Source organism: Aptenodytes patagonicus, chromosome 7 (assembly GCF_965638725.1).
Source record: "Aptenodytes patagonicus chromosome 7, bAptPat1.pri.cur, whole genome shotgun sequence".
Classification (NCBI taxonomy): Eukaryota; Metazoa; Chordata; class Aves; order Sphenisciformes; family Spheniscidae; genus Aptenodytes; species Aptenodytes patagonicus.
In genome coordinates this window covers 3,340,380-3,355,138 of record NC_134955.1, presented here as the reverse complement: position 1 = coordinate 3,355,138, position 14,759 = coordinate 3,340,380, and the positions used below count along the sequence as shown (strand labels likewise).

General features: G+C 40.2%; 2 protein-coding genes across 11 annotated transcripts in view; both read left to right on the top strand.

Moving 5' to 3' along the window:
* Positions 1-5,832, top strand: part of PPFIA1 (PPFI scaffold protein A1) — a 61,098-nt gene extending 55,266 nt beyond the window's left edge. For 7 of the 9 annotated variants that reach the window (XM_076343782.1, XM_076343781.1, XM_076343785.1 and 4 more), the window contains 3 exons: positions 554-719; positions 1,980-2,050; positions 3,425-5,832. In XM_076343782.1, coding sequence (XP_076199897.1) covers positions 554-719; positions 1,980-2,038 — 225 coding nt within the window. In that variant the 3' untranslated portion in view covers positions 2,039-2,050; positions 3,425-5,832. The remainder of the gene's footprint in view (positions 1-553; positions 720-1,979; positions 2,051-3,424) is intronic. The other 2 variants (XM_076343784.1, XM_076343789.1) reach the window with 1 other exon arrangement.
* Positions 5,833-7,671: 1,839 nt separating this feature from the next.
* CTTN (cortactin) overlaps positions 7,672-14,759 on the top strand; it is a 28,289-nt gene continuing 21,201 nt past the window's right edge. Inside the window, exons 1-4 of one of the 2 annotated variants that reach the window (XM_076343779.1) lie at positions 7,672-7,798; positions 11,228-11,311; positions 11,750-11,823; positions 13,220-13,349. In XM_076343779.1, the coding sequence (XP_076199894.1) occupies positions 11,228-11,311; positions 11,750-11,823; positions 13,220-13,349 (288 nt within the window). In that variant the 5' untranslated portion in view covers positions 7,672-7,798. The remainder of the gene's footprint in view (positions 7,799-11,227; positions 11,312-11,749; positions 11,824-13,219; positions 13,350-14,759) is intronic. The other variant, XM_076343780.1, reaches the window with a different exon arrangement.

Sequence of the window (14,759 nt, the reverse complement as noted above, 5' to 3'; positions counted from 1 at the left end):
TTGGGTAATTACAAGTCAAGTTTACCCAAGTGCTTAAGCAAAACACTGCACAGCAATATAGTATTTGCTGCACTTACTTTTTTTTTCCTCACGATCACTTCCTGTAATTTGTAGCATGAGAAAGCACGGTAGCTGTATCATCATTCCTGTAAGACACAATTGAAGGTTAAAAGCAATTGTTCAAATTAAGCCTCTATATGTCAGTGTTCCCAAAGCAGTTTTTATGATCTGCTCCGCTCCTCATATCCCCTAAGAATGAGTGATGTGACACTTCATGAATTACTGCAAATCATGAAGTACAAACATTCAAAGTACAAAACGTTTTCCTAAATGTGCCGAGCGCAGGAATTTCCATAGTTACTGGCCTGAAGAGCCTACAGTCTAGCAAATGGACACAGGTTGTTGCAAATGAAGACCTCTGCTGCTGTTGCACCTGAACCGTTCTGAAAATTAACTCATTTGGTGGTGATACATTTACTTAAGATTGTCGGTATTAATGTCAGTAACAATCCTACATTTTTTGAATCACTAATGATGTTTATCAATATAACAGGATGATGATAAGAGTTTTAGGAGAGCACCTTCATGGAGAAAGAAGTTTAGACCAAAGGACATAAGAGGTTTAGCTGCTGGATCAGCAGAGACTCTTCCTGCAAATTTCAGAGTTACGACCTCAATGTCTTCACCCTCTATGCAGCCAAAGAAGATGCAGATTGATGGTATTGATTTTGTATTATTTTAAGCATGATGCACTTTTTTGCTTGAGATTACAGGGGAATTAAGTCCAAATTACCTTTTTGCTGCATAAAAGCATCTGCCTTGTGCATGGTTGTATCTATAACACTGTGTTTAACCATAGGGTGCTTTATAATTTCAGGAAGCTGCAATAGATGTGGAGTTTCTTTTTACTTCATTGGAATAACAAAATGAGAATTATAGTTAGAAATAAATCTATTTTAAACCACGAAAATAAAATTACGTTTTAGTAGAAGTCTTTTAATCACGTGATGTGTAACTGCTAATTAGCATTAATTAGACCAATGGAAGTCCTGCTTCTGGAATGCAGTAAAATACATTTAAAATGATGTGAGTAAACTCCCTCAGATAATTTTGAGATTATTAAAACTTGAGTAAAAGGTGCATTACCCCCACTGCAGCAGTCATTAAGTATTGATTATACTTGGAATCACTACTTCATTCATTGCTGTGCACTTAATGATCTATATGTATGCGTGTGCATGTGCACACACACACAGATATGCATTAAAAAAACCCAAACAAACACCAAAAACCCTAGCTGGAAGTGGAAGTTGATCACCTGTCACATGAGGTATCTTGTCTGTTTTCTCTTTAGTACCATGAGAATGAACTTTTACTTGAATTTGTTTTACAAAACACAAGTAAAAATAAATGGAAAAATGTATTTAATTGGAACAGACAGGATGAGAACTTCAGCATAATCTGTCAGAGTTGTTGCAGGTTCTGAAAATTGTACTTATGAGTAAAGCTCAAAGAAGCAACCTTTGCATCTGATGTTACTCTTGTAAAATGTGAGCTGTTTTAAATTTTAAATATTGTCGCTAGCACAAAATATTTTCCAGAATTCATGTGGAAAATTCTGTAAATTGAAGTAAGTCAAGTCTTTACCATGTAAAACCCCTTTCTTTTTACAATACTAAAAAACCCAGAAAATAAAAATGTATAAACTATTTAAAATAGAGAATAAATGACTTATAAAATTACCTTTGCCAATTTCTGTGTGCTGGTTGGCACGCAGACTTCTTTAGAATTCTTTTTGTTAGCCACTGAAACTAGAAGTGGTTAACATATAAACTGTAAAATAAATTCTGCTTTTCTAACTTGTAACCTTAGATTTGGGTGAGTACAGTAGCCGTAATCAAATTGCTGTGAGATTTTTTTTTTTTGAAAACTAACATGCATGCTGTGTTCTGCATGTCTTCCCGTGCTTCTTGAAATAGGCAGTGTATCAGGAACACAAAGATTGGATTCTGCTACAGTAAGGACCTACTCCTGTTAAAGCCTTCTCCTGGTGAGTAAAGTTGATAGGTATAATAGTAAAGCAGTTATTTATGAAATAAAATGTCAGGTATTTTAATACAGTGAATTTATACGCTTACAAAACTGTTTCAAGTTTTCAGGGTAGATTGTTATATTGAAAATCCGGAGCTTATTTCCTACAGTGAAGACTATGAGCGTTTAAATATTGACTTTTGTAAATATTGTATTCTTTTAGAGGGTGTTTTTTAAACAGCCTCAAAAAGCACCCATGTTAAATAGCTGTGTAGAAAGTGTTGAAATCAAAGGTTGGATGAAACAGCTAGTGGAAGTGGGGAGGAGGGAAGGGAACTAAATTAGGCCTATAAAGGAAAGAAAATAATTTAGTGTGTGACACTGCAGTTCAGATTATTGATCTTTCAGGGTCTTTGCTTGGTCAAAGTTATCCCACTACAATATACTTCAGTGGTGAATTATGATAGGGGTAATTGCATAGTTTTCCAATTCTTGGATACTTTGTTACTGTGATTGCTTAGGCTGTCTAGTTAGATTTAGCTACCTGCAGCCTAAATTTGGGTAGCTGTGAGCAGTGCTGACAATAAAGGGCAGCTTGATAACACAGGGGTGTTTAACGCAAAATACATACGTTCTGGCTTATGAAAGATAGGTAGTCCTGTCTTACTCCAGGATTTGGAATGATTTTTCTTCAGCAGCCTCTGCTGTATTTTCTCATGGAACAGTATTTCTCTCGTTTTGCAAACAAGCCTGGAAACTAAATTTTTTTACTATATTGGATTTCTAAAAAAATAAAAATCCAGTGACTCTCTCCCACTAGCTGGTATCTCCATGGGCTATAAATTGCCTGTCTCTTCTGCTCACAGCTTCTTGCCTTTCTTCTCGCCAGTAACATCCCTACCAACTCATGTACTGGCTGCCTTTTCGTCAAATTCTGAACCTTTTTGCATATGCAAGTTTAGTTCTAAAGAGTTCTTATGTATGAAACGTTGAGAAGGGAAACTCTTGCACATAGCAACTCAGATCATGTGGATCTGTCAGTTTATAATCTCAGGGGCTGTCTTAAATTTTTTTTAGTTTCAAGACATTGAAGTTTTAAGTCTTCCCTTCCCCAGATTCTCCCCACTGGTTCAGGATTTTCTATAGTCAGGTGATCCAGGATAAAAATCTAGGAAGCAGAAATATTTGACCTCGTGCTTTACTTTGCATTGCAACTGAAGATCACAGGAGGCAATAAAATTGTATACATCATGGCATGGCAATAATTCGATGCATGACTGCTACACTACTTGAGTTGTTTGTGAGAAACTTAGAATGAAATGTTTTTAAAAAAACTGCTAATGGAATTTTTTTGTGTTTTTTTGTGTGTTTTGTGTTGTTGTTGTTTTTACAGTTTACCCACACTATTTCTACCGGTGATATGCAGCATTTTGAACATTTGGAACCCTTAACCTGTTAATACTTGTTAAATGGACACTTTGAGATATTTTATTACAGAGTTTTTAATTAGCAAATAAATTCATGAGTACTATAGAGAAAATATTTTAGAATCTAAATGTTTCTTATATTTATGTGACTTCTCATTTATATAGTTACTTACTTTTTCTGTTTCTATTCAGTCTACAAATCAAATCATTGCTGATTTTTTTATTCTAATTTTAGTCTTTCCAACTGAATGTACTGTAATGCTTGTATGTATATGTCCCTATAAGTAATATAGGGGTTTTGTAAATTATGCAGTTACTGTAATTATCATTGTTTTTTAATAATGAAACTGAAGGTGAAAAGGATTTTAATACCTTTGTAAAAGTATCGTGACACCAAGCAGTATATATTTTGTCTTTTGGAAATGTTAGCTTAGATCTGAAAACAACTCCAGCTTTTTTTCAGGTGAGCATATGTTGTTGTAGAAGGTATGGTACACGATCGTTCTTCTTTTCAGAACTGTACCTTTCCACAAAAAGGATTTGTCAAGTAGTAGGAATTTGTCTTTATTTAAAATATAACTCGTTTTAAAAGCTGGGAGGAACTATAACACTACGGAACACGTTTTAGAAGTGATTGACACGGTCATAACACTCTCTGCTGTATTTGTATAGCGTATCTTCACAGTGACTGAAAATAAGCCATAAACCAAGAACTGTTTTTATTTTTTTTTTTTTCCTTAACTGAGGAAGATAGACTTCATAATAATTCCTGGTCGTAATCCACAGGCCACAGAGAGTTTTTGTCCTAGATCTTTTTGACTGAAAACACTTGTGGAAAGATGCTGGTGAAACTAGTTTTGACGGACCAATCATGAAGCACTGCAGTCTCATGTCAAACGAGTAGTGAAAGATGAAGGTACAATGGGCTAAAGCAGTGCAACTTCTAATAAAGGCCTTACTTTGCTTATGTAAGTCATCTTTTGTGTTTTGTAAACTTGTTCTAAAGAGCTGTCTGGACTTTAATTTTGACGGTTGTAGCCATTTTGGACTGTATGAGTAGAAAATGTATCCGACACTTGTAAATGGCATATTAAAAAGCCAGCAAGAATCTGTTCAGATGGTGCATTATTTATTATGCAACAATATATATAGCATGTCTTTTTTCTTATTTTGTTTTCCACTTTTAACTTGCTTGTAAAACTGAAATTCATTGTTACTGTTCTGTTTTTCTATTAATCTTTTGTGTATTTTCAGATTATGTAACAATATGTACAGTCTACTTTTGAACTATTTTTATCACAGTATTATTTATTGCTTTCTTTCAATAAAGTACTGATGCATTTTCCACTGCCAATAAAACGCTATTGAAAAGCTAAGATCTAAATCGTATGCAGGCAGATACATTTGCGGTGAGTGGATGTTGTCAATAAAGCATCTTAATGATTGTTTGCTGCCCTGTAGATCTTGTTTCAAATGATGACTTTTCTCCAGTAGAAAAATGTTCCGTTAGATGTGACGTTTTCTCTGGAATTGTTCAAGTTCACATGCGTTAATCAGTTTTTGAAAACCAGTTTTCAGAAGAAAACTGCTTTATTGCCTACTTCTACTAGTAGTTAGAGCTATGACTTACTTTTTTAAAAGGAACAAAAACTATCACGCAACTTCAGTGTATTCTGGTCCACGTGACGAAGATTCAAGTGCTGTTCTATATAGCAGCAACAATTGCTTTGTTAATAAAATGAGATTATGACCACGGTGATACTTGGGGAGAAACATAGCAGTCGAGGGAACCGATACAAAATTGGGTCACAATAGGGCTGTTTATGTCAATTTTAATATATTTGTAAACCATTTCTTGTGTAGAAGAGAAGACAGAAGGATAAACTTACAGAATAATCGAAGCAGTAGTGAAGCGTATTTCATCATGTCCTCTAGATCAACAGCAGGATGTGGAATGCATGGAATGGAGAAATATTGTGATTGATGCTTTAAACATTGTTCAGTAATGCATCTCTGTTTGTCTAGCTTGTCTATATGAGTTGCTATCTGATCATTTGCAGTCTCTTTTATATTTTCAGAGAATCTATCTTTCTAGAAAAAAGCTAAAATGAAACTGCAGAAGGAGATCCTGACTCACTGTTCAGCTAAACTTCACTGTTTAGAAGAAAATTGCATAGACGTTTCTGGTCACTGATGTGATAGTAGGTGTTCAAAGTCATGTATTGTTGCTTCTCAAAAGTGAAAACAATGCGCAATAGGCTTGTAAAATGTGAAAAGAAAATACGTTTATTATTTTAAGGCTGTAAAACCTTAACTGTTATGGAACAATGGAATTGACATGAGAGCTAGAATAAATGAGTGAAATAGAAAAAGCTTTCACGAACTGGCAAAACTGTGTGTTGAATTCCTTCTGAATTATACAGCAAAGCTATCTCAGAGAAATCGAGAAAAACACTTCTTACTCAATTTTAATAAACCCCCTGGAAAGAAAAAACGTGCATGTGCATGTGTAAAAGGCATATGGGTATGTTACAGTAATCTTTAAATAAAGCTTGGTTAAATATAACTTTTTGTAAATTACCAAATGTCTTTAAAGGCTTTAGTTGGAAAGAGTGCTATAAAAATTAAAGTATGTGTTTTAAAACATGAGAACCCTTTTTATCTGCAGTAAGGAGATGGTAGAATTATCTGAGAGCGCTTTAAACTTCCAATTTTTGCATGTTTAGAGGACAGGGAATCTCAAAACAGATGTTATAACTTACTTCATTTTTCTCCTTTCGAACTGATGTAGAATTAAAAGACAAGAAGTTGCTTTTGCAGTGTCTTGTGGACAGTAGTGATTTATCGTGCCAAAACTTGGAGCAGAGCACGTGTGAAGTAGTTCAAAGCAGAATTTATGCCTGGAACTAGGTAGACGAAAGATTGGGGGGGTCAGCAAAATTGATTTTCAGGTAAATAAAAATTGACACAATGTTGTGTTTGAAGAGTTGTTTGGGGGGTGATATTTTTGTTGAAACTAAAGAGTTACTTTGCCTTTAAAAGGAAAGTGTTTTTTTCACTTCTTGATAATTCCTTTTTCAGGGACGTAGTTTTGGTGCACTGCTTAAACTCAAGTTATTCTAAATTTTATTAATTGCATTTTTTGTTAATAGTAACTTTTGCAAAAAGAAAAAAGGCAATTGTAGGCTAATTTAGGTAGCAGCACCTATAGTTTTATATGGCATGTAGGAATGGATGGATGAAAAGTGATATATAAATGGGGTTGGTATTCCTACCTGTAAACAGAGGGACAGGTGGAGACTCTCCAAAAGGGCACAGCAACAGAGCCAGAAGTAATGGCAAAAGGATCAAGGCTCTCAGAGGAGAAAGCAGGGTCAAGCAGACTTTTATTTTTTAAGAGTAAGTTTAGCCCAATTTTTAAAACATGCTATATTCAGATTATAGGGTAAATTACCTTGTGTTTAATACAGAAAAAAAATAATTGAGCCTCTTTATACTGTGAACTGACCAAATTTGGAGGTAGGTGTCCCACTAAGACTGGGAATTAGTAAGTCGTGTTCCTTCCTCCAAAACTTGTGAAAGCGTTCACCTGGATTTTATCTTGCCCTTTATTACGGTTTGAATGTGTATATTTATTTGTAATGTTTTTAGCTAGAAATGTCATTTGGAGGTTTCCCCTCCTCCAAAAGATATAAACAAGTAACTCTTAAAGTATTAAGGCTGCGTTTTAAAACCCGATAGATGCCAAAAAGAAAACAGTTTAGTTTAGATACCCTGTGAACAGTCAAATGTGAACCTATTGCCCACTGCTAAAGAGATGGAAACCCCTCCAGACGGCGCAGTTGCAATTTCCAAAAGATGATGGTGGAAAAGTGAGTATTAAAATATTCAAAAAAATAATAAATATATACATTCAAAAGTGTACCACGTCTCCTGACGGTGCATTTCTAAAGTAGCAGTGCTTGGTCATCTAATTCTCCCCAGCGACGTTAGGAGCAGCTACAGTATCGATTTTAAAATATATATATATATTCCCTCTTATTTTTTTTTTTTAGTGGCTTGGTGTGTTGCGTGTCCCGCCCCCGCGGGCGAGCCGGCAGCCGTGTCCCGCGGGGGGGGCGGCCGGGGCCGGCCGGGGCAGCACCGCCCGGCGGGGCGGGGCGCGGCGGGTCCCTCTCCCACCTGGAGCCGCCCGGCCGTGCGGGAAGAGGAAGTGGGAGCTCGGGAGAAGCGGAAATTGCAGCAGCAGCAGCCGCCGCCGCCAGCCCGGGAAGCACCGGCGGGGAGCCAGGGCAGCGGCGGCCGGAGGAGGAGGAGGAGGCGGCGGCAACGGGAGCAGCGTAAGCGCGGCGGGGAGGGGGCGCGGGGGCTTCCCCGTCCCGCTTTGCCCGCGGGTGGAGCGGGGCGGCCCCGGCCGACACCCCCACGCCCCCCTTGCCGGCGGCGCGGAGCGACGGGGCAGCCTCGGCGGGGCCGGCCGGCTTTGTTGGGCCGGAGCGGCGGCGGGCGCGCCCCGCGGGAGAGGGCTGTGCCGGCCCGGCCGGGCGTGCGGCCGTCCCCGGGGTCTTGCCGGGCCGGGGAGGGGGGTGCGCGGCCTCTAGCCGCAGGCCCGGCCGCCGTGCGGGGCGGTGAAGGGCTTCTCCCCGGCCCTCTGCCCGCGGAGCCCCGCGAGGGGCCGGAGGGCGCTGCCCCCCTGGGCAGCCGGTCGCTCTGCTAGGGAAGGGCCGAGCCAGGCTTACGTGACTCTGTCTCTCTTTTTTTTTTATTATTTTTTTATTTTTTTTAAACGCTCTAAAGCTGCCCGTAGCTCAAAGGCCGCAGAGCTGGTAACTTGTGAGAAGAAAAAGCGCCTGCGGTGGGACTCTCGGGGGGCTTGGAGAAGGCAGCGGCGATGAGGGGAAGACGGGGTGAGCCGCGCTATGGCCTGCGAAGGTCGGGCCTGAGAGAGATCATCGTGCGCTCAGAGAAGAGAGGAGTCTCCCTGAACGTCTTTTTCTTTACCTCTGGTGCCCTGACGGTGCTGCCGGGGGGAACGGGAGGCTGCCGGGGCAGGCTGCGGGTCCCCAGTAGGTAGCAGGGCCGGGATGAGCGTGCGGTGCGCCCGTCGAGCCTTGGCACAGGCCTGGAGCTGCTGCTTGGTTCTCTTCTCCTGTAGTGCTGTGTCTAGGCTTAAAGCCTTGGTATCCCCCTTTGTTCCTTCCGGGAGTTTGTCGGTAGGCCCTGGGGAAGAGGGGAGTTCCCGAGGGTGCCGCTAAAGGTGCTGGGTAGGATGCTGTGAACTGCTGATTAGTCATAACAGTGGTGAAGAGCAGAGCTGGCCAGATAAATTCAAAGCATATATTTAGCCTCAGTTTGCGTTTGAACCATAGCATTTTCTTTTTCCTTCAGAAATTTGACCATGTGAGTCAGTGACTCATAAATAGATCATATTTCTCCGTGATTTGCTTTGGAAGAGATGCTAGAATAGCAAGCTGCTGTGGAAACGGGGCTTATTCCTGTTTGCTCCCCACCGGCAGTCGGAGGTCTTGCCTGAGATCCCTTGTTACTAGGCTGCTTTGCTCCCTTTTGTAATTCACTTTATAGAATGCAGGGTTGAGGTGTGGAAAAATGTTGGCGTTTATGTGCGTAATTTAGGAAGAAACGTGGTGGATTCTGGATTTTGTAAGGGTGTGCACGTGAAATCCTTCTTTCCTTCGTTATTGTTTGTGAGAGTTTGAGGAGGAAGCAAAGAAATCTAGACTTAAGGATCTAGCTTTTGTTCTTTTAAATGCCCAAGCACAGTTGAATGCACAAAGCAACACAAAACAATCAAGTGAATGCTTGAACCACCTATTTGGGGAAAAAAGTTGTGTGTTGCACGAAATAATAGAGTAACCACTCTGGTATGTACCCCCACTTAAGCTCTTGTCACCTGAATTCCATTTCTAAACGACTTGCACAGCGTACCAGCGTGGTGGAGCACGGAGGGAGGGATACAAGCCATCCCTCTTAGGAGCGACCATAGGTTTGTGTTTGGTTACAAAGTTAGAACTTGGACCCCACGTTGAGTTTCATTATTGACCTGGTTCGGTTCCGCTTTCCAACACTTTTTTTTTGGTGAGAGATTTGATTTTAGCGAAGGCCACGTGGCAAACTAGAGAGTAGGAGAACCTGAGACATGATCGCGTGAGAGGAGGCTTTAGACAGGATATTCTAAGGAGAATGATAAAATCCCAGTCTTCTAAAGGTTTGTATTATAAACATGTCGTCTCCCAAGTTTTCTGGATATTAAGTAATATAATAAATGCTAGTTCCTTAATTACCATAGGAATTTGGAGATGGGAGACCTGAAGAAGCATAAGGGGAAATGTACTGTTCCTTTGTCAGGACGTCATCTGCTCTGCTCTTGCACCCTCCTTCTAGGCTACTCTGTCATTTGCTACCTTGGTGTTTGACTATCAGTTTTTCAGTTGCTCTCATTCTTGTTACCAGTCCTGAAATTTCTGAAATGCTCCATAAAACTGGCTCATCAGCTCATTCTGTCAGGCTGTAGAGCAAGCGGTGGTTTTTTTGCCTGTGCACTTTGGCTATGGATTATTAGTTATGCGATTAAAAAGGAGTTTTCAGTCCACCTACTGAATTATGCTTCTGTGAATGAAGTAGATCGTGATAATCATCCTTATAATCTATTCTTAATTAGAAAGATAAAGGCAAGTGGACAGGACGATGGTATGTTAAAGAACTGAACTCTAGTGATGAAGAAAAGAAATCCTTCCTGTGACTCATGTACCTGAAAAAGCTGGGAGAACAGAAAGCTTTTTTTGTTGTTTTTGCTTTGCTTTTTAGAATTTATTTGTTTTGATTTACCTAGAATAAAGGGTATAAAATCCAGCCACTAGCACCAGGCCGGTCAGGTATTCTGCTCACTAGTCACATTTCAAAGTGTTAATTAAAAGTGTCCAACTTGATACTCCTCAGGGGATAAGGTTTCCACGAAGTGAGATGCCCAAAATCATTAGCCGCTTAAAAGCGTTGGATGTTGTTTCTAGATGTTATTGCTTGCCTTTTTATGAGTTTTGCTTCCTGCTGTCAGTACTCCAGCACTCGCCCTCTGTTTCTCCTGAAAGTCAGATAAGACGCTTGAGTTTGTGTATGTATTTCACAAGGGATTAGCTGAGAAACGCAGTAACTCTGGTACTCCGTTGTTGCAGGCAGGTGGACTAATGTCTAGATTGCATGCAAATTCTTACAGTTGTTTGGATTTCTTTCATAACGCTGAAACTCATTGCACAACAGAGGAAACGTAGATTATACCGCCTAATGAACAATATCATGCTCATGATTGCTAATGGCTGGGGGAAAAACCCAACTATTCTTATGCCTTAAATGTATGCCCGGGATCTAGGATTAGCAGCAGTCTTCAGAAGTGGATGTTGGTTTGGAGACCTGTTTGAAGAGAAGCCTTTCAGTGCAGTGAATGAAGAAAAGACGCATTTTAATTTGGGCAAGGAAAGACTTCCTTGTTCGCTTTGAAATCGTGTCAGCGATTGCTCCTAACCTTTTTGCAGGGCCAATAGGAAAACTAAAAGGGGTTTTCAGACCAGCTTGAGAAGGCAGCCTGAGAGCCAACGGTCAAATCTGCTTTCCCTGCAAATATAGCTTCTGTTTATGTGGTTAAATAACATACTTTATTGGGAATTTTGGTTTGCGTCTCCATCGGCTTATACATAATGTACAATGAGTTGCCATGTAACTGGAGTGTGACAGTGCTTCTTCTGATGGTGTTGCAGATGTGGAAGGCTACTGCAGGCCACACCATTTCTGTCAATCAGGATGACGGAGCCGATGACTGGGAGACGGATCCTGATTTTGTGGTACGGCTTTCGAATTTTGTCGACTCAGCAGAAGTGTGTTATGTAACACGTTAACGAGTAATTCTTCAGGGCGGAGGCTATGTCTCCACAAAATAAACTGACAGGAGTGTGTTCCTGGAAGGAGGGAGAATTAGGGGGTTGTGCCTGTGAGTGATTAACAAAATTACCTTGTCTTGGCTGGGTGCTGCAGGGAAGTCTGTACGGAAGAGTTCTGCGTCAAGAAGCAGCAGCTTCTTGGGGCTGACTGTGTTGCTCCCTGCATTTCAGCAGTGGACAAAGCACAGGGCTCACAGCAGAAGAGAAGTGAACGTGGTCTTAACTGCTTTTTTAACTCTTCTGACCTCGCCGATGGCTGAAGGCTTTTGCTGTCAACTCTAAAGTGCAGATAACTAGTAATGTCTTTGGGTTTTTAACTCTTTTTATGTGTGTCCTTCGCAGAATGATGTGAGTGAGAAAGAACAGCGCTGGGGAGCTAAAACTGTGAAAGGATCCGGCCATCAAGAGCACATCAAGTAAAGCAGCTCTCTTTTTAAATTTATTAATAGTCACAATCCTAGGCGACTTTTAATAACCAACTCATGTTCTCAGTTACTTGTGTCTTCATAATTAAAAGAAGAGTCTCCATAGAAGATTGATTATTTGCCAGATTGCTGGTCTTTCAAATATGTCAGTATCTTCAGATCTGAAATTAAGATCAGAAATATGGCGTAGGGACTCTTAAATCTTTCTTTGTAAGTAGAAATGTTATTTTTCCTGCCTCTTTGTGTCTGGAAAGCTTCTTTGTTCTGTTTTGGTGCAAGAGCCGATACGGCCAGGGGAGAAGTTTGTGTTGGGTGATCTGAGCAGCTCCAATTTGGTACTTTAAGGATGCATTTGGTCCCTTAATTCTTAGGCTTTGTTTAGAAAACTGCTACCAAACTCATAAAAATTCTGGCAAAGTAACAAATTGAGCCCTCTGGCAGAAAAGCAAATGAATGCATTACAGAGGGCTGTGTGAGACAGAAATGATCCATCTTCTGAATCTTGTATTTCTTACGAAAAGTGTCTAAGACTTAACTTTAAAGCAGTTTTAGGAAATCTGTGATTGTGATGTTCATTTTGGTTTTGCTTGTGTATTTCTGGGGCATCAACCCTCGTGGTATAAAGCTAAGAATAAATGTCATCAGTGTTGCAAACGGAGAGAGACTGAACTATGTGGCTTACTTCAGGGATCAATTTTATTCTGCCCTATTTGGAGTGCAGTGGGGACGCCTACTGGCTGAATTACGCCCGAGGAAGCTTTAAACTCAGGTGGGAAGTGTTTTAAGGTACAGATGACCATCTTGGTTTGTCCTTCTTGTATGTAGCCTGCACTACCGTAAGTTCAGTTCCTGCATATTGCAAGGGAACACCTGGGGAGAGGAGGTGCATGTCTCCTTGCATCCTTATTTTGCGTTACAGTTGCATCCAAAATGCTCAGTTAGAATTAGAGTCCCGTTACCATAGGGACCGTATGATAAGAGATGATCCCTATTCTGAAAAGTTGCCATCTAAATAAAAAGCATCGGAAAGAATTTAAATTAGGATATGAGAAGAAAATACATTTCACGCACATATAAATTCTAGGTAATTGATTGTTCAAATAGCAAAATACCCTTCCATGTTAGTCTTAAAACCAACGCTTTCATTTTGGGTTTGGTGGTGGGTTTTTTTTTTTTCAGACAATGTTTTGCAGTGGAATAAATTCTGTTTCTCAGAATACGATGAAGTGCTCTGTGCACTGAAAAAATGGAAAGGGCTTGAAAAATACAAGTTGTCCAACTTTTAATTAAGATGATATTTTTATCATCTTTTTATTTTGCATCTTTTTGAAGTTATCTTCTCAAACTTTGTTAGTAAAACTTGCTGCTTAATTATCTGTCTTTAAAGTATTCATCAGCTGAGAGAGAACGTATTCCAGGAACACCAGAACCTCAAAGAGAAGGAGCTTGAAACAGGACCAAAAGCTTCCCATGGCTATGGAGGGAAATTTGGCGTTGAACAAGATCGCATGGATAAAGTAAGTATGAATGCTTCCCTGGGATGATATTATAAGCCTTGCCTTGCCTTGCCAGTGGCCAGCACAATTATTTATGTGGGTTAAGCTTGTTGAAGGTGCAAAGTTGTTCCAACTTTGCTAGGTTTGGAGATGTAGAAGCTCAGATCATGTCATAAGCTGTGTACAGCAGTGGCTCATTTTGAGGGCAGAAGCATCGCTCTTACAGTGCTCTAACAAGAACACTTGTAACCACTGCTACCCAAATCTGTCAGGCCATCATGCTCTGTTCCCTGATTAAATCAAGATGCTCCTACAGAAAGTGGTGAACTAAAGCACTTGAAGCATCAGGAGCAAGTATTTCAGGTGGCAAATTAGGAATCTGTGAATGATGAGGAGAACTTCTGGGCTGTGCAATGGCCCCACATGTTTTTGTTTGATGCATGCTCTGTCTTTAGAGCAAGTCGACTTGCTTATGTCCTGGGTGGATTCCCCTGGAGTCAAGATTCAAGTTTCTGAAAGTACATTTCTCAATTAAGGAAGTACTTCATGCATGAATAAATCCAGTATTTTTTTTATTTCAATGCTGTGCCAGCTCTTCTATGCATATAGAGGTTGCCAAAGAACCAAGAAAAGGATGTGCTGTGTGCTGCTTCTTCTAAGTTAGAGGGCAGCTCTCTTAAACAGTGGCAAACTGTGAACAGTGACAAGTAATCCAAGTATTTAAAAAATCATTGTACTTCAGTCAAATGGTAATGTTTTACATAAGGACTTGATGGCTGTTTTAAGTTACGCTCTATTAACAAAAGTAGTGATGATTCTTAAGGTAATTCCATTAGCCATGTGATAATTAGACAGGCATATCAACTTCTGGCTAGTTTCTTCCGTGTACTCTGTTAAAATAAGAGCCAAACTGTTTCCTGAATAAGAATGATTTTATTTTCTTACTTTATTTACTTTCTGGGTTTCTGGTAATTTGACAGCCTTAATTTTTTGCTGGATTCCTGTATTCCAGAGTAAATTGCTGTATAATTCTCAATGGGCTTTTGAAATAGGCTAACCTAACCTTTGAATCTAGGAAAGGAATTGCTGAGCAGATTCAACCATTAGGCCTGTTCCGCAGCTGCGTAGCTCTCTGGTGTCAGTGGTTTATCCCTCACCTGTGTCCATGGGAAAAAAGAAAGAAACAAAAGCGAGTGCTGTTTCCTGTAGGCCAGAATTAATCATCAGCAAAAACGTGATGGTCGTGCCCATCTGAGTGATATTGGTGGCAGGAGACGTTCATAACTTATTTTTTTAATAAAGCTTTCTTCCTTGTAACTGTAGTTCTGAAACCTAATCATTGAGAGCTCTCCTTCACAGGTATCTGTGGCTCTGTGCAGGTGTGCTAGTATTGAGGCTTGACTCACCGGAGGTAAATGAGCGTTACAGTGC